Here is a 23439-nt window from a genome sequence, read left to right as displayed (position 1 = left end):
AGAACAGATACTGAAGAGAGGTAAATATACGTACAGTGTTAAGTGAAAGAACACTTCATGTTAGAAGGAACCAAGACAACCCCGCAACCCGCATTTGCACAATTCTTATCAAGAGAATCAAGAGGCTCACAAAATGAGTGAGTGGCATGTTCTGACTTCCTTGACATGAAAGTACCTGACAACTCCATTGCAGGATGAGGAATAGCATGGAGATAGGGAGGTATTTATTCCAATGACTATGGAAGATCATACCACCATAACAGATTTCCTAGAAGAACATGTCTGACTAAGGGATTTCCAACCCCATCTTCTGCACCTGCAAATCAAATGCAGATGTGGAGAACTCAGGACAGTATAGATGGACCTCATGGTGTTAAAAATAACACAGCATGCCCATTTTTTCAAAGTTGCTGAGTTCAGCATTTCCATGTCAGCATTAAGTAATGAAATGGGGAGAGAAAGCCCTGAGGGATTTCTGCACATAGTCAGTGAGGCTCAAGACCGCAACTTATCTTTTTGCTAGCTATAAATAACAGAATACTAAACATTGTGGCAGATGTGGGCCAACCCCATTTTTATTTTTTTCTGATACTCAATAAGGTCCTGAGTCACTGACTTTCTTATCTTCCCTATCAATTAATTCTGCCCCAAGGAAGCTGCTCTTTTCAAATACATGGAGAGTAACATACAGTAGAGCCTGAACTATTGGTAAGGAAGAAGTGGATTAGATGAATATTGAACATAAATACCTGGTGAATTGATTCTAGTGTGCTTGTGTATTTTTCTTCTGTTTGTTGGATCTCCTGAAGGCAGCATTTCCTCTTATCGAGTTCAGTCATTCGCTGTTGCAAGACACAAAACATAGTGAAAGTCCATGTTTATTGAAAAAGACTAAGGTGTCTATTAAACATCCATGGCTTCTGTTGTTGAAGCCAGAAGATTAGATTTCAAATATAAGTCCATCTATAAAATGGAAATGACAGTGACCTTCCTATTTTTAATTTGGTTTAGTTGTTTCTCAAAGTGCCTACAATCTGTTGGGGACACAATTCTCCTCTACAAAAAGTTATTAATACATCAATTGCAGAAGCGATATTTTCTTTGGATAGATTGCTGAAGTATTTGAAGGTTTTGCAGCCAATTCTGCCTCTTAGAGAAATACCACTTCCTAGCTACTTACTGGTGTGACACTTGGCTCTGATCTCATCAGGTCCTGGTAGATCTCATCCCCTTCCTCTTCCTCGTTCTCAACACAATCATATAGGTCATCATCTTCCTCCATAGTGTCACTAGTGAAAAAGGAAACAGAAAAGGAAAACCTGTGTTGTAAATATTGCAAGATCAGCCTTTCCCAGAGAAAGGTGGGAAATCCCACATTTTAGAAAAGCTCAATCCAAGTGGCAGTCTGATTATAAGAAATCATCTGGACAATATTAGAAGCTGGTGTTCCCAAAGTGGCAAAATGTGACTTTCATAAGTCTGTATCTCTATTCCTTGGCACTGAAATTCATGTATAGCTAACAGGCACCTCCAAACAATAATGTCACTAAACACGATCTTAAGTGCATTTCTAGTATGACATTTCCCAGAATGTTCTTCATAGCTTTCATTTATTCTAACAGTTTATTGCATTTTTCTGTGGAAGATGCAATTCCACGTTCGTTAATTTAAGAACATACAATATGCCCTGTTTTGTTAGAGAAGCTAAAGGTTCAGTGGCAACAGTCCTTAGAAGTGTTGATTTGAGGACTGATTTTGTTTTAACATGAAAGGGATGAAGCAGAGCACCATAGTCTTTTGGGGGCACAGTATTTTCTCACAAATGAGGACAAATATACATGTCCCAGGATAATGCTGCAGAATCCAATCTGAGTTGGTCACTGGGACCAGAGGTTTATTCTTCCAAACTTTTGGGCTTGGGCTAAGGATGAGCTCCAGCAAGATCCTGAAAGCTTGGAAGAATAAACCTTTGATTCAGGTAACCGGCTCAGATCCTGCATATTTTTTTCTCCCAAATACTCTTTACTTTGTATATACTTCTTTAACTGTGATGTGAATAATGACCCCAAAGGAGAAAACAGATCTAGAGCTGGTTGGTGTTAGGCTTCAAGGTTTAGTGACAGTGGTCTAGAGGACAGATTTCCTAAAGCTTCAAGAAGCATGGCTAGCATTAAGGTGGTCTGAAAGCCTACAACAGTAAACAAAGCTGCAGTTTTTCATCATGCAATAATACATAATGCTTTACTTGTTTAATTTGTTATTATTTGTTATTATTCAAGATCTTCCATCCCTGTACCCACCCCGAAATCAAAAGCAGTTCCACTCCATGGATATCTTTCCCCTCTCAAAGTAAAGTGGTTCTTACTCAATTTGATCTGACAAACCGCTGTAGATGTCATCATCTGCAAAGCTCTCTTCTGTGGGAAATGGCCTGTAGAGTAATAAAAGTGCTTAAGTTCAGGCAGACACATCCACCATGCAAATCATGCAGTTATAAAATATTAAAAGTAATATTCACAATATTTGGAGATTTTAAAGCCATCCATTTCACAAAGTAAGGGACTCTGGGCTGTGTAATATCTAAAATCATTATCAGTAGAGAACTTAAAAAAAATTATACAAGAAGCAACTAAAAGAAGAAGAATAGATGAAAGGAATCCCTGAGGCCTCCTGCCTGCTGACGCAACTGGATCATGAGAGACTTTTGGAGGCTTAGGAGCAATGAGGCCATCCTCACTTCAGAGGGGGGAAGGCAGAGATGGCACAGCATAGGGGCCAAATTGGAAAAGGTCACTCCATCTCAGGCAAACCCTCAGCAGGGACTACCAATTGTGCAGAATGACTGCAATTGCCACCCAAATCTACATCCTCCCAAAGTAAGTCAAAGGAAAAACAATGCATGTTTTGTCTTTTTTACATCAAGCAGAAATTAAAAGTATGCTGGAAAAATAATTCCAAGGTTATGTGTCAAAAATCTTCTTCAAGTGAAGCCATAATCGGTGTCCTTATGGTATAGATGTCCCAAAAAGAAGCAAGGCCACTTCTCTCTAAGTCATGGTGAAAAGAAGGCCAAGGTCTTCCCACCTCACAGTGCTATTAATGTAGGTGTTCTATGCATAACGTCTAGAAGGATAATACTGTTGACCCAATGAAGATTTCCTGGGAACTTTAAATGAATGCATTTATTAAGTACAAGTCCACTGGCTGCATCTAATGATTTAGTTAGTCAAAGCTTATGCTGCAATGAAATTTGTGCCATGAATTGTTCATTATAAAGCCATAAACTGAAAGGGATTATCCATTCAATATACCTGTCTATTTGGATGGAAAACGTCTGTTACACATTCTTTGGGCTCTTCCCCCAGCTAAGTTTAAAGTGCTGTTCATTACCCTTTGATCTTGAAGAAAACTAGAGTAATATAAAATTTCCTGCCCCCAACTCAATTCTGCTGGCAAATGGTGCTGTTCTTATTTACAGTGTAAATGGAGCTTTAAGGAGAAGAACTGATGGATCTGCCAGCTTTGTTGTCCTTTTCAATCAAAAGCTGCTAGCTGACAGGAAGATATCCACCAATCACACTACTTAATGTAGAATGGGGATGAGCAAGGGAAGGAGGCAGGCTTAGTCACTCAACAAAACTTCCTCTAATTCTAGAGTATCAGTTGCTTTTAAACATGGGCTTAGCACTATTTCAGAACAGTGCTACTTTGGAATTACATATTCACAATATAATGGGAATCAATAATTGATGGTTCCTTGCAATTATCCTAAGTCTAAAGGACATTGAAATAGGATGATCTTCACAGTCTTGCAAAATTAAAGTAGGTCCAGGACCAATTGTACCTGTATAGGAAGAGTTATCCAAAATGCAAAAATCACTGCTTGAAAAGACCTAATGTCTAGTCAATACCACCTGTACCTCCAGGGAGAATGGCATCCTCAGCAAACCGTTTTTCAGAGTTGGACTGAACAAACAAAATTACATCCGGCAAGGAGGTTCTTGATGTACCTTGATGCTATACTATATTGGGATGAATAACTACCACTCGAATTGGGCCAGGAGGCAGCAAGGTCCATTCCTTCTAATGGTACTTCTGGAAACTGCCCTCCCACAAGGGTGGCCCTGAGCTGAACCTGGACCAAGTGACACCAGGCTCAGATGACAAACCTATCAGGTAATTTCTATCTCAACACATGGATCAACAGCCATATATTACAAGTAGCAACCTACTCTGCTATCTGCATTGCCTGCCACTTTAACACTGTTGGGAAGTGTCCACACAGAGGACCAAAGTAAAGATGGCAGGACACAGCTGACGTGGACATGAAATGGCATTCATTGATTTGAAAGTGAATCCTGCAAATTAGGGAAAAACTAGGAAGAAGACTTGAATTGGGTCAGGAAGCCTATTGGTAAACAATGCAGCAATTTCAAACTAGTTCTGCTCTGAAGTAACAGGTTTTCCCTATTAGCAGCAACCCACTATACTACCTGTAGCTTCTGAGACTTACGTGCACTCATATACAGGTACTTGTAAGAAGCTTAAATTAAAGGCAACTCAGATTAAAAGCTTGTTTTTAAAAGAAAATTGTAGAAATGAACTAGTTTTGAACTTACACGAACCCTTTCTTTTGGGCAACCTGTGTCCATGAGAGTATTGATAAAGTGTCAATTACCTGCAGAGAAGAAGGAAACAAACAAACAAATAAAAAAGCAAAGATTCAGGGATGTGCAGATCATGACATCATAGGATTTAATTACTAAATCCTCACTGACCTAAAATATTACCTTTCAGGTCTGGACAGGTTTTGCAGATTAAAATGATAAGCTTATGTGCATTACACCAAAGGAGTGCAAAAATCTCACTGATCATAGATTTTATGCCCAAACTTGGGAGCGACCAATGTCCTTATCTCCAAGATCATTTTTGTCTGAGCTCCTGTTTAACGTATACACTCCCCAATTTTTCCTGAGGCAGTCTATAAACCATACCTAGAGGTAGGAGCCACAGACTTTAACCTGGTTGTGATGAAGATTGGTGGATTATCCTCTACTGCCTGTTTCTCTGTTTTCTTTCTTTGAATAATGTCTTCTGTATTTTATTATTATTTTAATCTTTTAAACTTAGCTTCCCCAAGGTATAGAATAATACATCAGGTAAAATATGATTGAATGTTAAACATTTAATCCCAGGTAATCTAATCCTGTTCCACCCTGATTAGACTCACTTATTTTTCCAATATATCTTGAGTTTACAACAATTAACTATTCTTCAGTTAACTACTCTGTTTATTATAGCTGACTGATTTATGGTGTTTAACTATTTATTTCATTTATTTATTTATGCTCCACAACCAAGTCACAAGTTCATTATCAACTGTTAATTCTTATTTTTAAAGCAGGTTAACATGTAGCAATAAAAACATTACAGCAAAGCAGACATAATCTCCCTACATGGATGTGTGTATGTGTATATGTATAAAATATGACATAATCTTGAAAGTGTGTTAGTTTTTCAATTAATACTATTTCCCTCACTGTTAAGTAGAGTAGAGTAGAGTAGAGTAGAGTAGAATAGAATAGAATAGAATAGAATAGAATAGAATAGAATAGAATAGAATAGAATAGAATAGAATAGAATAGAATAGAATAACAGAGTTGGAAGGGACCTTGGAGGTCTTCTAGTCCAGCCCCTGGCTCAAGCAGGAGAACCTATACCATCCTACACCAGTATCAAAGAGCCAAAGAATAATACAGTATATCGTAGGTTTTCAGTATTTTGCTATATTTTACAGCTAACAATACATTTTGAATTAGTGTCTTCTGTTGCAGTTTTTATATGGGGTGGAGATGGGCAACATAACTATAATAGCATTTATGATTAAAAATATTCATGCAGTTTTTCTAATATCCTCAAATGCTTTCAGCCAAAATGAGCATCATTATAGATATTTCAGTAGAGATGGTAACTGTTATGTTTCTGGATCGGTGAGGCATTGACGAGGCAGTTCAGCAAAACAACAACACGTTTTATTTGGTTAACACAGAAGCAGCAGTAAACTTAAGCTTTACTTAAGCTTCTATTTATATGGATCACTGCTAGGGGGCGGCCAATAGAATTAAAGCAATCTTCCCGCTTAAAAACGCAAGTAACAACTCTGGAGACAAGGAGTCTGGAGTTTAAACAGACAAACTAGTTAATTAACACTAACGGTTACCAAGTATTTACACCAATATATAACACCCCTTCCCCCCAGATGGTTCATATTTTCACGTATTGAACATAGTCCTGCAAATATTTTGGTGGTCTTTGTGACTGCTCCAAACAACGTGGAACCACTGGGGGTACCTGGTCTACCAGTTCGCCTGCCAGTATTCTGAGACCCGTTTGCATTGGGTCACTCAGAGTCTCTTTGGCTGGTCTGTTCTGGTAGACCCAAACCAAAGTTCAATGGTGGTAAAGTTTTAGCTGGGCTGGAAAATGGAGCCGTCTGCTGATTCCACTCAGGGGGTGAGTGGGGGTAATTTGCCAACTGCTGAACCTCTATCTCTTCAGCTGGGAGTCTCAGCGCATGCAGACTCCACCATCAAGCCACTGTCCTGCTGCCCCTGGGTCTGGTTTTCGTGAGGGTTTTGCACCAGCGACTGGTTCGCTAGCCTCTGGCACACTTGGTCAATGTGCCGGTGGAGCACTCGACCATCTTCCAGGATCACCTTGTAAGAGAGTGGCCCTGACACCTTAGCAACCATAGCTATCACCCACAATGCCCCGTGACCATAATTCTGGGCCCAAACCCACTCACCAACTTACAAACTTTGCAGTGGTTTTGGTTGTGCTGAGTCTGACATAACTCAGTCTGGGTGCAACCGATCTAACTTCATGATCAAACACCGACCCACCTAGGTTCTGCTGGGGTTCTGCCCATGGAAGTGCAGGGTGTCGTGCGTTGGCAGAGTAAAAAACCTGCCAAGACTCTAGTCCTCAAAGAGTTGGGAACTATGACCCTACTACCCCAAAGAATGCAGCCCTTGTGAGCTGACAGCTCATCTCTCCTCCTATAAAAACTCAGGAAGTTGGCCCTGGACTGATGTCAGGCCATCCTGTGTATACCCAGCAAGACGCGACTCAGCATCTTGTCGGAGGCTGTCTTGGCAGCCGCATCCCCAGCATGAAGAGGAGACTCCAGAAAATCCTGGATAGCCAGGATGCGTGCAGCTGGAGCGGGGTCTGGCTCCACGTATGGCAGGGGCAGTCTGCTAAGGCTGTCCACATGGTCCATTTCCCTCCCCAGTTTATGAATCAGACTGTAATTATGAGCTGACAGAAAGATAGACCACCTCAGCATCCTTGGAGATAGAATCTTAGGTGTTTGCTTGTTTGTGGTGAACAAACCCAGAAGTGGCTTGTGGTCCGTGAAGACCATGAATGGGTGGCCATACAAATAGTCATGAAATTTTTTGATACCAGGCAACAATGGCCAGAGCCTCCTTATCCATTTGGGCATAGTTGCATTCTGCCAAAGACAGGGTCCTAGAATAAAAAGCTATGGGAGGTTGCCTCCCATCGGCCATTAAATGGCTGAATACACCCCCTATTCCATATGGGGATGCATCACATGCAATGCTGATAGGCAGGTGTTCCTTAAAATGTGTTAGTACTGAGTTTGAAAGCAGCAGTGATTTGACTGCCGAAAAACTTGCCTCGTGGACACTTGTCCACTGCCACTGTGCCTTTTTTTAAAAAAAAAAACAAATTTTATTAGTTTTTCAGTTAAAATCTACATATTTAGAAAGCATCATGATGACTGGGTAATCAGAGATTCAGTAGCAGAGTTTTCAGTACATAATTCAGGTTACATTATCAAAACATCCATCTCAATTTCCCTTAACATTTAGAAACTAATAAATTTCTAGAGATAGCATGGTCAGTTGAAAAATTTGTCAATTCAATTTCATTGAGATATATCTACAGTATGTCCTGTTATTAAAGTTTACCTAATTTTAATTTTAATTGTATTATTCAAATTTAGCCTGTAACATCCCAAATAATACTCACAACCCAAATTTCCCTTATTTCATTACAGCAAAAACTATAGCATCTAACATGTACACAGTAGCTGAGTAGCTATGTTCTACCTAATAAACATTGTCTGTTTCACATCCTAATACATCACACATTACTGACAGGACCACAGCCTATGTTTATCAATCTAAAACTATTTATACACAACCAGATTCTGTTTTAAATTCTTAATTCTTGAATAGAATAATCAAACGTCTTTTAACATCAAACGTGGGATCTATAAACCAAATTTCCATTATGTCACTGCACAAATTATAATGTCTAAAATAAGCCTAATAAATACATAAACACATTCTAGTTCTATCTCATAAACATTTTCTATTTTAGATCCTGATAGATCACTGATTACTAAAAGGATAACATTTAATGGTTCTCTAAGAACTCACTTTTTAAATCTAACTCGGGCTTTCTTTTTTTGCCAATCAGGTTTCCAGACCAAGGCCTTTGAATTGACAGATAGGTCTCCCTTCACTCCAATACATATTATTTGAATCGAAGGAGGCCATCTAGCCATCAGTGGTCCATAAAAACCAAACCATTTGTAATCATTATGTTGTTGCCCTGTTAGTTCTAGTCTCTGTATTTGCTCTAAAAACTTTATCTTTAGTTCGGTCTGGATTCCTCTTCCATCTCGGTTCATCTGCTTTAAATAGAGAGTCTTATCCAATTGTGTAATTAATGCTTGGCTATCCAGGCTTTCAGGAAACTGTCTTTGTTGATCTTCCATGTCCTCTATGTTAACATCACTATCTTGCACATTAAGTTTTCCCATAGTATGTTGTTGGTCCTTAAGGTTATTTGCCATAGTGATAGTTCCTTGTACTTTTAAAGTTGTCGGTTCTTTGGATAATTGTTGCTTATATTCCTCTGTCTCAATAGTAATATCTTCCAATTTTATTATATTCTGAAATGTAAATTCTTTAGTTGCAGTCTGGGTTTCAATGTGTGACTTAAGGTTGCCATGTAAATTATTAAATATGGAGACAGACATCTCAGTGACTCTGTAGATTGTTTCAAGTATGAGGTTATAATCAAGCAAGGTTTATGGCTGATACTTCTCCATTTTGTAATAATTATAAATAGTCCTTGGTGGAGGCTATTTTTCAAACAAAAGTCAGTAAGAGTCCTCCTCCACAAGTCTAAGCCAAATTCATCTCCAGCTGTTTCAGGTTTTTATCTTAATGCCAAGGTCAGTCCAAAATGTAAGCAAGCTTGTTTGCCAATAGTACTCACTAAATATCTTCAGAGTACTTTAAAAGACAGTATCTTTTTATTTATTTCTCTTTTTTTGTCCCCTTTTTTAAATAGAGGAACTTTGGGCCAAAATTAGAAAGGCGGTAAGTCCAATATATCAGTATAATTTAGTAGAAGGCTTTTTCTTTTCTCTCCTAATGTAGACAAAGGCCGCTCTTAAGGAGGATGAGGGGAAAAAACCCTTCCCTCTCTCCTCGCAGGGGGAAGCAAATTCAAGAAGCTTTTGACAAGGAAAGTAGACAATTAGGAAAGCAATAAGGCAATTCTCACCCAGTTTTCAAGTACTTTCAAGTGCTTTGTTGTGCTTTTGGCTTTGGCAGGAAACAGCTAAATGATGGGCCATGGGAGTGGCCGATCCTTTCTTCTTCAGTTTGGACAGTAGCTCCAAGCCAACAGGAGGGCCGCTGCCCTTCTACCACTGACTGGAGAGACCTCTCCCCCACTCATTGCCCCTCCAGGGTGACTTTCAACCCCTTTACAGGGGCCCCCCAATGAAGAAATCCAGGCGACATGAGGAGCGAATCCCTCACACATCTGGGAGCACCGAAAGTCCAGAACCGGAAGCCGTCACTGTGCCTTTTTGTCCAAGAGCCTGTGTAATGGCTCTGCCACTGTGGCCTTGTGTGGAAGAAAGGCATGGTAAAAGTTTAGTAGCCCTAAGAAAGCCTGAAGCTCCCCCTTTGACTTAGAACTGGGAGCTTGCTGAATTGTTTTAAGCTTTGATTCAACTGGGTGAATGCCTGTGGCATCTATGCAGAAACTGAGGAACTTGGTGGAATCTACCCCTACCTGCATTTTTCCCTGTTCAGTTTCAGCCCTGCTTTGTGGAAACACTGAAGAATGGCTTTGAGTCGTTCTGCCAAAATTTCTATTGAGGACATCATTGAAATAAGGGCACACACCTGGAATGTTTTTGAGCGTGCGCTCCATCACGCTCTGGAAGAGCCCTGGAGCTACACTCACCCCAAATTGTAAGTGCCTTACCCTGAAAGCTCCCCTGTGGGTGACTATGGTCTGAGCTTCCGCTGTGGCATCATCCACGGGCAGTTGCTGGTAGGCTTGAGCCAAATCCAACTTGGCAAAAATGCAACCTCCCTGTAGTAATGCCAAAATGTGGCTGACTACAGGCACCAGATATGCATGTTGTTGAAGCGCTCTATTAATAGTGCACTTATAATCCGCGCATATGCGCACCTCACCGTTGGCCTTAAGTGGTGTAACTATGGGGGTTTCCCACGCACTGCTATCTACTGGCTGCAACACACCTTGTTGCACCAGCTTGTCCAGCTCTGCATGATTTTTGGTTTGAGGGCAAAAGGCACTCTACGAGGCTTGGTCCCTATTAGGGTTATGGTAGGATCAAGGTGGAGGGCAATTGGAGGTCCCTTGTACTTCCCTAAGCTAGGGCTGAAAACATCAGCAAACTCCTGGCAAATTGCCAAAAGGTCCACTGCTTGCGTTCTGTTAATGCCAGTCACTTGGATGCCTAAGGCATCAAACCAGTCTAGGCTGATGAGACTTCTGTGGTGGCCCTCCACTACCATGATGTCCAGTGGACCCTCAAACTCTTTGAAATACACATTGAGCGTAGCTTCTCCTTTAACCACTATGCGGGAGTTTTGGAAATCTGTCAGCAAGAGGTTAGATGGCTTGAGTTTAACCCGTTTGCCGCTGCAATTACAAATGTGATTAAAAGTTCCTTGGGAAACTATAGATAGGACTGATCCTGTCTCCAGTTCCATGTGGCATGGGACTCCATGAAGCTTGACTTTGAGTCTAAGCTTCTCTTTAAGGGGCGATGGGCACCTGTTCTAAATTTGCTCCTTCTGTTGGAGCAATAGCCAACTCTGTGTTGCCCCAAGGCTCCGGTACCTTTCCTGGGGAATTCTTCTTGTGGGAAGTCCCTCTGGTGAACTTTACAGACGGTGGCGATGTAGCCTTGCTTGCCACACGCCCAGCACGTTGCTGTGTGAAACCTGCACTCTGAGCGTCTATGTCAACCTCCACAGCCCGCACATAGAATGAAGGGAACTGCCTTCTCAAATGGCCACTGGCTCCTTTCTGGTTGCTTCTGCAGCCAATCTATCTCATGGTCCATGTCAGAGTATTTGGCTCTTTCAGAGTCCTCGTGGTAGACGTTTTCTGGACTGGGAGTGTTCTTGGAGGGCCGCAAGGCTTTGATGACACCCCTGATGGCTTCTTTGGCCATTATCTCCTTCAGGGCATCTTGGAACGTGAGGATCTCCTTGGCAAACAACTTCTGCTGGAGGTCCCTGTTCCTCAACCTGCATACCAAACGGTCTCGCAGTCTCTCTTCAAGGTCTGTGAAGTTGCAAAGCCAGGACACCTGTCATAGGGTGGCTATAAACTTGGCGGCAGACTCTCCTGGTTGCTGCTCCTGCTGTTCGAACATGTGCCTCCATGTAATGACGGAGAGCTTCGGCTTGAAATGGTCCTTGAGCTTCTTTTTGAGCTTGGAGTAGGCGACCGACTATAGTGTAGCAGGAGCGACTAGGTTTTTGGCTATATTGAATGTTGCCTGGACAAACACACACAGGAGCGTTGCGGCCTTTAAGCCTTCTTTGCTAACTTGGTTAGCTCTCAGATAGTTCTCGACGCGAGAGATGTACGAACTCTACCTCTCGGGATACACCACGTCGAACTTCGCCGACTTGCAGACTTTGGCCATGGTGAGTTGTCTTCGACCTCTCAATGCCTTGTGCTGCTAAGGCTTCTGTGTTGGTCCTAGGACGGGTCCTTAGGATGTGGTTGTCTCCAGCATGGCTTGCTGGCAGATGGAGGGAGGAACGTCATTCCTGCCAGGGCTCTGATGCCTGACCTCACCCCTAGTGACTTCTGGCTCTCTTCACTTTAGCAGCACAATCCCACCATCGTCGCCACTGTTATGTTTCTGGATCGGTGAGGAATTGATGAGGCAGTTCAGCGAAACAGCAAAACGTTTTATTTGGTTAACACAGAAGGAGTGGTAAACTGCCGTTAAGCTTCTTTTTATACAGATCACCGCTAGGCGGCGGCCAATAGAATTAAAACAATCATCCCACTTAAAAACGCAAGTAACATCTCTGGAGACAAGCAGTCTGGAGTTTAAACAGACAAAGTAGTTAACTAACATTAACAGTTTCCAAGTATTTACACCAATACATAACAGTAACATATATTGGTTTGCTTGCAATCCTTCCAATTCAGTCTAGAACACTTTGTTTAATATAATGCAGTATTAAGGAGTTGTTATACGATCTATGACTTATTTTTGCAGTCAATTTCTAATGATATCATAATAAGTTTAAAAATATACTAAGTTTCAAGTTGACTCATCTAGTTCAAATCCCCAGTCTGTCTTCTTAAACCTTTCTTGAGGATTTTTATTTGGTCTTAGAATATTTTTTATAAAAAGTTCTTATATATTGTAAGCAAAGCAAATGCACCATACAGTTTTTTATTTAATTTATTTATTAATTCGGTTTATATACCGCCCTACTCCCAAAGGACTCAGGGCGGTTTACAAGGCAAAATTTAAAAACAATACAATATAAAATTAAAATAAAATTAAATTAAGTCTAGCCACAAAAAGTTAAAATCACAATTCAAAAACATTAAACCCCTCAGTCCAGACCAGATAGCTCAAAGAGCCAGGTTTTTAGGTCCCGGCGAAATGAACGAAGGTCGGGCGCAGTCCAGAGTTCCGTTGGCAGTTGATTCCATAGGGCAGGCGCGCCCACAGAGAATGCCCGTTACTTGAAATAAAAACTATTTTAGATCTCATGTCATACAATTGTCACAAGCCTAGCCTAGACTAACACCATGCAGATACATGTATTTTGTATTTTGTCATGCTTCCCTGACCTGGTGTCCACCCCTCCCCAAATTCAGCCAGGGTTGTAAGGTTGGGGCTATTCTCTGAGCTTTGTCTCCAGCAGCAAAAATGATAAATATGTTAGTCTTCAAGATGATGAAAGCATTTTTTCTTCTTTTTATGCTTCTTATATAGAGTGGGTGTAGAATGGTGATTCAAAACAAGACAAGGAAATCCCCTACTTCAAATTTGGCCTCAGCCATAAATTCAGTTAGCAAGTCACTTTTTCTCAGTCCTTAAGGGTCCTGAGATGATGAAGCTTTTAATTAGGGATATCAAAATTCACTATTTTGGAAAGAGAACATTTTAAAGAATTTAGGAATGCTCACCCTTTAGCCCCTATGATTCTGCCTCTTGACCAAAGTGACAATAATATGATTCAAAATAAATAAAACTACCGTAGTACATGCTGTTTATAAAACTATTGCTACCACTAGATAAGACCTTCCTACCTGAATGCTCTATGAAAGAAGTATTTCATGATTTTTCTGAAGATAGATCATAAGGCCGTGGTAGCGAACCTAGGCCTTCAGTCCCATCCATGAGCAACCTGCATCAAAATCTCCCTGGGCAAGTGGCTTTTTAAGCTGGGTTTTATAAAACCTTTTCGCTTTAGGCCTCTGCCGCTGTGTGCAAAAAAAAAATAATTTCAATCAATTTCAACCTTGCAGGAAAAAAAAGATCTCGCAAAGTTGGAATTGATTGATTGACCTTTATTTTTAGTCCCACACAGCGGCAGAGGAAGTGACGTGTTGGAGCTGGAAAGAAGGTGCCATGTGGGGGTGGGAAGCAGGTGTGGGGGTAGGGCGCTCCATGCGGGGGGGGCGGGCGGGGCCTGTGCATGGGTAGAGAAGCAATACAGCGGCGCTAGAATGGTGGTAGACCAGTTGCTTCCCTCCCCTTGCCAGACACCTGCCGAAGCCACGCAGGGTAAGGTTGCCATGCCCATCCCTGCCCGGATGCCCTTGCCTCCCCCAAGTGTTTTTTTACTAACCTGCCTTTCAGCTGCATTCCGTGTTTCCATTCGCTTCTCAGCCTTTGCCGCGTGTTTGTGGGACTATCGCTAAAAAATAAAAGTTCCATCAGACTTTCTAACTTCTCATGAGATCTCAAGAAGTTAGAAAGTCTGATGGAACTTTTTTTTTTTTACCAACAGTCCCATAAACACGTGGCGATGGCTGAGAAGCGAATGGAGAAACGGAATGCAACTGGAAGGCAGGTTAGTAAAAAAAATGCCTGGGGAGGTGAGGGCATCTGGGTGGGGGTGGGCATGGCAACCTTACCCTGCATGGTGGCAAAAAAAGGTCAATCAATAAATTCCAACTTCTTGTGAAAGATCGTGAAGTTGGAATTGATTGATTGACCTTTTTCTCCCCAAAAAAACTTCCTTTGTTTCCTTGCACGCAGCGGCACCGGATCGCAAAGGAGAAGTGGCACGGGGCTGGGAGTCAGGTAAGGAAAGAAAGGCAATTTCTGGGGGGAGCGAGGATTTCTTTCCTTACCCGCCCCACTTGTTCCAAGGCCGCTTTCTGCTCAACCGCATTGCTCTTGACAATGGCCCAGCCACCCACTTCAGCGCCCTCCCTCCCCAAGCCTCCAGCGCTCCATCTGCTGCTTTGGTGGCTCTGTTCTCTTCTCTGACAGAGAAAAGAACTTCGCAGCTCTGCCTACAGAGCCACCAAAGCTGTAGCTGAATGGGCAGGTGAGGGGGGAACCTGCACCATTTGTTCCATGGCCAAGCCGCATTGCAGCAGCATTGGGTGCAATACGTGAGGCAGCAAACAGCTGCGTCACACTGAAACTGGTTGTTTGCCGCTTCCTGCCCAATGTCGCTGCCATGAGGCCACGGAACAAGCTGGCTGGCGGTAAGAAACCAGTATATCAGTTCCTTACCTTCACCCGGTTTGTTCCGTGGCCTCATGGCAGCAGCATTGGGTGTGATGCACGAGGCGGCAAATGGCCGTGGCCAGAGGCAAACAGCCACGTCACGCCAAAACTGGCCGTTTGCCGCCTCCTGCACAATGCCGCTGCCATGAGGCCATGGAACAAGCTGGGTGGAGGTAAGGAACCTGTATATCAAATCCCCCCTCCCCTACTCTGCTTGCTATTGGAGGGCTGTCCTGGTATGCACAGCGGGCTGCAGAGTCTCAGAGTGCACCGGTCGAGGGGCTGGCAGGCTGTGGCTGCTGATGGACACAGTTGGCCCCCATGCGCTAGCTGTGTGCGAGAGCCAATGCTGTCAGGCAGCAGCCGCCCCGGTCTCTGCTTCACCTTGCCTCACCCCGCCCCCCCAGGACAAGCCTGCTGCCCACCATCCCACCCGCCAGAAACCCCCTGGATTTCCCCCAACCCTGCCCAGCCCCCACAGGCATCCCTCCAAGTGGCAACATCGAGGTGCCCACACCCACCCAGTCTGCCCTGACCACTGCAGCCATGCCCACCCAGTGGTCACGCCCACTCACTGGGCCACGCCCACCCAGGACCCGACGATAAATAAGTGGGGTTTGGGTTGCAGTTTGGGTATTCAGTCTCTAAAAGTTTCACCATCACTGTCATAAGGAGTGGGTGCTGGACCTTAGAGAGCCAGACTGGCATGATAGTTGACATCAGGCTAGAAACTCTGAATTCTAGTTCTGTCTTAGGCATAAAGCCATCTGGGTGACCTTTTGCCATCACACTCTCAGTTGTAAGAAGGAGGCAAGGACAGAGTACTTATAAAAATCATGCCAGGAAAACTCCAGACAGTCACCAGGACTCAAAAGCAAAAGAAAGAAAGAAAGAAAGAAAGAAAGAAAGAAAGAAAGAAAGAAAGAAAGAAAGAAAGAAAGAAAGAAAGAAAGAAAGAAAGAAAGAAAGAAAGAAAGAAAGAAGCTATAGTATTATGGGCTATATGGGCTATAGTATTCCAAAAAGAGGGGTCTGACTGAGATTCATGTTTTAATGCTTTTTTCCTGGAGCCTGCCTGGTTTATTTTGTTTTGTTTTGTTTTTTGACAATCTGTGGTTTCAAGGAGCGTTCTGCTGCAAGATTACACATTTACAGCCAGTCCTTAGGATACACCCACTACAGCCAGCTAAATGGGTCTGCTACTGTATTTTACATCCTGTTGTGAGCAACAGCTCATGGTTGCTCCCAGACCTGTTCAAAGAAAGCAGAAGGTCTGGGAATGCAATGAGATTACACTACACCTCTTGTCAGAAAGGGCTAGGTAATGCTGCACTGAAGTGAAACGAAGCAGTTGGGACATATATGCTGTATGTAAGAAACAAGAGAGGGGAAGGAGGGAGGGAGGGAGGGAGGGAGAGAGAGAGAACAAGCCACAAGCCACCAGTCTTTGGGACTGTTGGCTATTGAGATCCAGTTTGCAGCTGTCTGGAACAATAATGTACAGTACAAGCATCAGCAAAGACAAATAAAAACATCCACCTGCTTTGAATGTTTGGAGAGATGCACCCATATCTATGAAATGCTGGTTGAGCTATCATCTCATAAAGATTTTAGGCCCTTTTTAATATATCTGCAGCTCCTCTTTAGAATACCTCCCTCCGTTAAGTTTTGCTCTTGAGGTATCAGATCTTCACTCACTGATGTGGAACATTTTTTTGCCTCAATACAATGACCCTAATCTCATAATCTGAGTATCAGGGTCCTGCAAATCCTAGTTTGCTGGATTGAGATGTCATGCCCAATCAGGTATCACAATTGTGAGAGGGGCACAATGGAGTACACATATATTCTTTAGCCATTTCATTTGATTGTGACCTCTGAACTCATTCTGAGACAAATAATTTGCTACAATTTGCACATGACTTTACTTGCTATTCATTTTTTATTGCATGGTAAGGGTTGCTTAAATGCCTGCATCACAGTGGAACTGTCGCTTTTAATATTTTTATTCTTACATCACTTGGCTATTCATAAATGTAATTGATTACATTGTTTTATGGTTTTTAATATTTTAAGTAACCTTGTGGCCCATCCAAATGCAAATGCAAATAAAGAGATGAAAATAAAAACGCAAATAAAATGCAAATAAAGTATACAATAGAATAGATGTTTGATTTGTAGATAGAGATAGAAATAGAAGATAGTAACTAATTTTACTTGAAGTGGGATTTTGTTTGGAAGGATCTGAAAATTGCTTTTAGGAGCAAATACTAGGAAGAATAAAGAATATTAATAATTAAAGCTTGTTTTCCCAACATAGTGCCATTGGTGAAACTAGTATTCATTGAGACTGAGAATTTTCCACTCATTCCACAATGATTTCAGTGATATAAAACATTCAAGATCAAAAGGACTTTGATGACTATCATATGGAGCACATACAAACTGTTTTATGGGACAAAAAGTACCTTTGCAAAATCTTTTACATCAAACAAATCGAAGACCTCAAAAAGATCACTTTTCCGCAGACCAAATTTCTCACGGCAGGTAGCAAGGAAAGTTCGGATATTCTTCAGGCACAGGAACTGGAAAGGAAATGTAAAGAATAGACAAGGCTATCAGAAATAGGTGATATTGAGTAAGAACATTAGCAAGCAGGTTGATGTATTAAATATATAGTTAATTCAATAAAAACACCAGCTTCCAGTTTCCTTTGAACAATTTCTGCTTGATTATACTAGGTTGCCCTAAACTTTTCACCAAATTATCAACAAATGATGCTGATGAACTGCAATGTTTGTATTAAAAAAATAAGTTCACTCTAAAAGTTTCTTCTGTTTTATTTTTTAATCTGTTGCCTATTTAAACCAGAGACCTGCACCTAAAATTACGGCACACTACATTTTAAAGTGATGTATGTCAGTAACTCTAAAATGCGTGAATTTATAAATACAAGGGAGGCTATTGGAACTAGTGGCACAGTAGTTTTCCTCAACCGAACCTACTAATTAGGGAAATTCTAGGAAAATCTAACACATTCACTCAAATATGAAGGCAAGGATCTTTGATGCCATTTCCTTCTTGGATCCTTTTTAATTTTATGTAGACAGAAAATTGATCTAATAATTTTTTTTTACTCCTGATGGCATAATTAGGTTCTGTAGAAGTGTTGCCTGAATAGATATAGGCAAAGAGATGACAGAATGGTTCAAATAGGATTACGAAGACACAGCCTACAGTTCCCACTCAACCATGATGTTTCCTACTAATCTTTGGCCAGTTGCTATCTGTTAACGTAATTGATCTCACATGGTTGTTGTATGGATAAATGTAAAGTAAGAACCATGTATGCTGTCTTAATTTGAAAATATGCAGGATGTAAATATAATAAATGAATGCATTTTAATTTGTTGCCAAAATACTTTATAAAAATTAGGGTAGTGTGACAAAATAGTATAATCTTCCTTAACCTGACTAGCAATTACCCATTGCTAGTGCTATGAAATAAGCACAGAGGCAAAATGCCCATTATTATGACAGAGAGGGAACAGAGGAAGTCAATATAGGAAGCTAATTGAACGGAAGCCATTCTTTCATACACACAACTGACTTCCGTATATATGCACTGTAGATGGGAGGAAAGAGTTATATTTCCCCAGCATATTTGTTTATTCCAGAAAACTGCTGAGGATCATATTTGGTGCTGGGAACCAGCTTAATTTCTCAATTATGCTATAAGATTTTTTTCATATTTCATAACATTTGGTGGGTGAGAGCAGATTGGAGAGTTCCGCTCAATGTACCCTAAACAACCAAGGTGTAGTGACGGCCCAGGACAACAGAGGGATTAAATATTCCTTCTTCCATCCATTCTTTGCTTTCCTAGCCATCAAAACAACAGCAAGTCTGGTCCCACTTCTTACTGCACTACTCTGTGTAGTAACAAGCACTTCCATTTCCAACAGAAGATATTTTGAGGTAAGAAGAAAACTATGCTGGCCTGAAGCATCAGGCGCTTTCCAAGCAGAATGTTGAATACTGTAGAAAATATATAAAAGAAGGCTACTGATGATTTTTGACTTCTGTGCTTAATGAATTTTTGATGTCATAAAAATGTCATTCTCACATTCTGAAAATAAACACACTGTAATATACAGCCTATCAAAGAACTGTAGAGAAAACATTATGGAATGCAGCACACTTGACAGCCACACGTTTTTCCATTCCTCCTATTCCATTTTTCAAGCTAACCAGTTAAAATGGTTAACCAGTGGAACAACCTGGCTCCAGAAGCTGTGAATGCTCCAACACTGGAAGTTTTTAAGAAGAGACTGGACAGCCATTTGTCTGAGATGGTATAGGGCAGACATGTCAAACACAAGGCCGAGGGGCCGGATCCGGCCCGCGAAGTGGTTTCATGTGGCCCGCGAAGCCATACTGGAAACAGTGAGGGGACGGTCCCCGCTGACTTGGCCCTGGCCCAGAGACCCTCTTTCTGCCAGAGACCCTCAGATCTGTCCCACTCCTGCCCAGGTCCCCATAGGCACCCTTGATGCGAACGATGTAGAGCTGGCCACGCCCACCCAGTAGGCCATACACACTCTAGCCACACCCACCCAGTAGGCCACGCCCACCCTGGCCATACCCACCCGGCCCCTTGAGGGCAACCACAATGCTGATGCAGCCCTCAATGAAATTGAGTTTGACACCCCTGGTATAGGGTTTCCTGCCTGAGCAGGGGGTTGGATTAGATGACCTCCAAGATCCCTTCCAACATTATTATTATTATTATTATTATTATTATTATTATTATTATTATTATTATTATTATTATTATTATTATTATTTCCAATAGTTCTAGTAAAGCTTTCTTTTGGAGAAGGAGTTCTTAAGTTCTTCTTTGTTGTGTTTCTGCAAAACTTAGGATTCCCCCAATGCTGTTGATACAAACTTTTGAGTTTCCTTAGGGCCAATGTTGTACACATATTGAATTTTGTTAGTTAATAAGGATACAATAGATGAATCAAGAATTATTATTCATTAAGTTATTCTATACAATATTGTTATATATAGAATATATTATTTATATCATGTTCTGTTTAAAGAGCCAATCACATGCATATGAGCCTTCCAAAGTGCTTGCACCAAGAGTAAATAAAGAGATTATTTAGGTAGGCCCAGATCCAGAAATCTTGCTTTGAATTATTATTGAATCATCAATTATCTAGATGTCTCTAAATGTATAAAATAAGTGAATGACCTCCAAGCAACAAAAATTGTGAGAAGGTATTATGTTCTTTTTGAGGATTTCTTGTCAACCAGATTTGTTAGGCATAATTCAGTTTTGCTTTTCACAGAGTAATCTTTTCCTATGTTGACTCACGGCAGATGCATGGAGTTCAACTCTCAAAATTCTCACTATTGACTCTGTTGCTAAAAACACTGAAGTCCATCTATTTGGATGGCTATCATAAAGCATCCTAGGCAACTGCTCATTATATTAGCTAAGCTTTGTAAATGGAAATATTAATTTTCGGATATCTATACTGCCTCATTAATGTTGTAATTCATGTTGTGTTCCTTATTCAATGTATAGTGAATGCGATGTTTGCAGAGTAAACTATTCAGTCAATGAATATTATCCTAGCTTTTTCATCATTGCATATGATTGGCTCTTGAAAATTGGTGCCTCTTGGCTCATGGATATTAACTATATTGAAGACATTATGTATGCAAAGATGGAAGACCACAGAAAGAGCAATAATGGAGGAATGAATTGTGAAGATGGCTGAGTTTGCAGAAATGGCTAAATTGGCTTGTTTGATTAAGGAGGAAACTACAACTACTGTATGTTTAAAAAGACTGGAAAACCTTTATAGACTTTTTGCTGAACAATGGATAAATGGATTTACTGATAAATGGATTTACTGATTAAAAGCTTTGTTTATGTGAAAAAGGAAACTATGATATGCATTATGGGAGGGTAGAGATGATAATTGTTATGTTTGTAATTGCTGCAAAGATGTTTGAATGTTGCTTCTTTAGATATTTTTCTTTTTCTTTTGTTGTTATTCTTCACTTTTTATTTAACCCTTTCATAACATTTTTTATTTTTAAATCTTTAAATCTTTGTAAAGATTTTTCTTTCAATAAAAATTATTCGTACAAAAAGAAAATGACTGCCTCCTATAGAAAGACAAGAATTTTTTTTGCTACAGTAGTGATTTTTTTTAACTTTCTCCACACATCTGTTTGTGTCATGTAAAAACAGCCTTTTGGAGATTGAGTGGATAGGTAAGTGAATGATTCTCTGAAGTGGTAGGTGGGAGAGAAATACATTTGGAAGTGATCTGAGTGGTGATTTCCAAGAAATAAAGCAATTGTCACAGCAGAAAGTGAGAAAGGCTGTGAGATCATAATGGGTCTGAGACCTTTTCTGAGATTTTTTATGGCAGAGAAGAACAAATTCTGGACTCCCCACTGGATGAAGTAGACATAGTCAGGGTAAGACGTTCATTTTGTAGAAATGGAATATTCTGGTAACTCTGGAAGACCCCTTAGGCACACAATTTTTGGGGCCCGAGCAAGCAACTGCAAAGTTTACATCTAATCTGTTCCTGTGTTACCATATCTTACAACTCTGGATCAAGAAAACAAGATTTAATGCCATAAATGGCTAATACTTATATTTGTATGTATCAGTTTAAAAAGAGGGAAAAGTATTTGAGGAAATATGAAATTCATTTCCATTTTGCTCCACCTCACCAAAAAATAAGAGAGCTTGTTATCAAATTATGCAAGCATCCAACTTGCCCAATAATTTGTCAGCTACTTTTTAATTTTATAGAATTGGAGGAGCCAAGATGGTGGACAGGCAGCAAAGGCTGTAAAGAGTTCCTCCAAAAGTAAAAGCTTTATTTTATTTTATTTTTATTTTAACTTTTTAACCCCTTTTAACACTGCATTTTAACCAACCCATTTTAACCTATTTTTAACCCATTTTTAACCTATTTTTAAATCTGTTTTAACCCTTGTTTGACTTTTTTACAATAGTCAAAGACTTTTTATAAAGGATATACTGTATACTGGAGAGGCTACCATTGTTCTACCAACTCTACAAGCCAGGATTACCAAAAATGGGGAAAAGGAGAAAGAAACAGTGTGTGCACTCAGCAGCACAGAGTTCTTCCAAGCCACTGAAGCAGCAGAAAATGGAAGATTTCGCTGCAAATAGACAGTCTGCTCCAGTAAGTAATTCATCTGTATGTGACTCATTGGAATGGGATTTACAAACTGAACTTGAAAGCAAACAGCATATAGAACTTTCTGTTTCTCTCACACAAAATAGCTCCCCTCCCTAGAATTCAACACCCGCTTTTCCTGCACAGGATGGGATAGTAACAAACTTAGTAAGGGAGAATGAAACGGATCTCCTTTCCAGATAATGTTTGCTCACAGCTCAAACCATAAATTCAATCTACCAACTTTTATCAATTGTCACAAATAAGTTTGACTGCTTGAAAGAGTCTTTTGCAAAGTTTATCAGCAGTCAAACAAACATTGCAGAAGGACCCAGGAGAACACAAAATAATAGACATGGGATGGCTAATGCAGAAATGGAGACTAGAATAGGCCCCTCTCCCCCTTCTATAAAAAAGAGAGGAAAGAATACCCACAAAGAAAACAACACTCAATCAGATAGTTCTAGAGGTGACTATTATAACCTCAGTTTACAGACCAACCAAGTTACCTTGCAAATCTATGACAACAGAAGGAATAGAGGACGATGGAGTGATAGAGAAGCTGTTAGGCAGTCTCTGAGCCAGCTGCTCCACTGCGAGTACACTGAGATTGATTTATTACATGCAGAGTGGCTGCCAGCAAGAAGGCAATGTATGCGGATTTTGTTATCCTTCAAACAGTCCATAATTCCCTCAATGCTTTTTAGAATGAAGTACTTCCTGAGCAGTTTTTCAATATTTCCAATACAAGTCTTTTGCTCAGGGAACCTGCACCCACTCCTGGTTCAGTCTCTCCATGAGGGAATTATGGCTTTAAATCCAAGTGGCATCAGATCTCATACTGATAAATTTGAAACACGAGCAGCTGAATCAACCTTGAGAAAACAGAGAAGTGATCCACAAAGAGAATTACCCACAGTCACTGATTCTGCTGGGGGCATGCCAGAAGAAATGTTGATAGACTTTAATGATATATTGCCAGAACCTGAGCAAGCTAATTATTTATTATTATTATTTATTATATTTTTATACCGCCCTTCTCCCGAAGGACTCAGGGCGGTGTACAGGGCAATAAATACAAAAACAGGATACAAAAGT

At 40.8% G+C, this 23439-nt stretch overlaps 1 protein-coding gene across 3 annotated transcripts in view; it reads right to left on the bottom strand.

Annotated features, from left to right (window-relative positions):
• The window catches only part of VAV1 (vav guanine nucleotide exchange factor 1), an 88136-nt gene that overhangs the window by 40265 nt on the left and 24432 nt on the right, over positions 1–23439 (bottom strand). For all 3 annotated transcript variants that reach the window (XR_014491013.1, XM_083350965.1, XM_083350966.1), the window contains exons 2-6: positions 17569–17685; positions 4620–4678; positions 2366–2431; positions 1181–1289; positions 750–842 (exon numbers count right to left, since the gene is read on the bottom strand). Coding sequence is in view for 2 of the 3 variants with exons in the window: in XM_083350965.1 (XP_083207091.1) it covers positions 750–842; positions 1181–1289; positions 2366–2431; positions 4620–4678; positions 17569–17685 (444 nt within the window). In the remaining variant the exon portion in view is untranslated. The remainder of the gene's footprint in view (positions 1–749; positions 843–1180; positions 1290–2365; positions 2432–4619; positions 4679–17568; positions 17686–23439) is intronic.

Source organism: Vipera ursinii (genome assembly GCF_947247035.1).
Source record: "Vipera ursinii genome assembly, chromosome: 2".
Taxonomy (NCBI): Eukaryota; Metazoa; Chordata; class Lepidosauria; order Squamata; family Viperidae; genus Vipera; species Vipera ursinii.
Note: the sequence above shows the minus strand (reverse complement) of the source record. Positions and strands in the feature narration are given on the sequence as shown.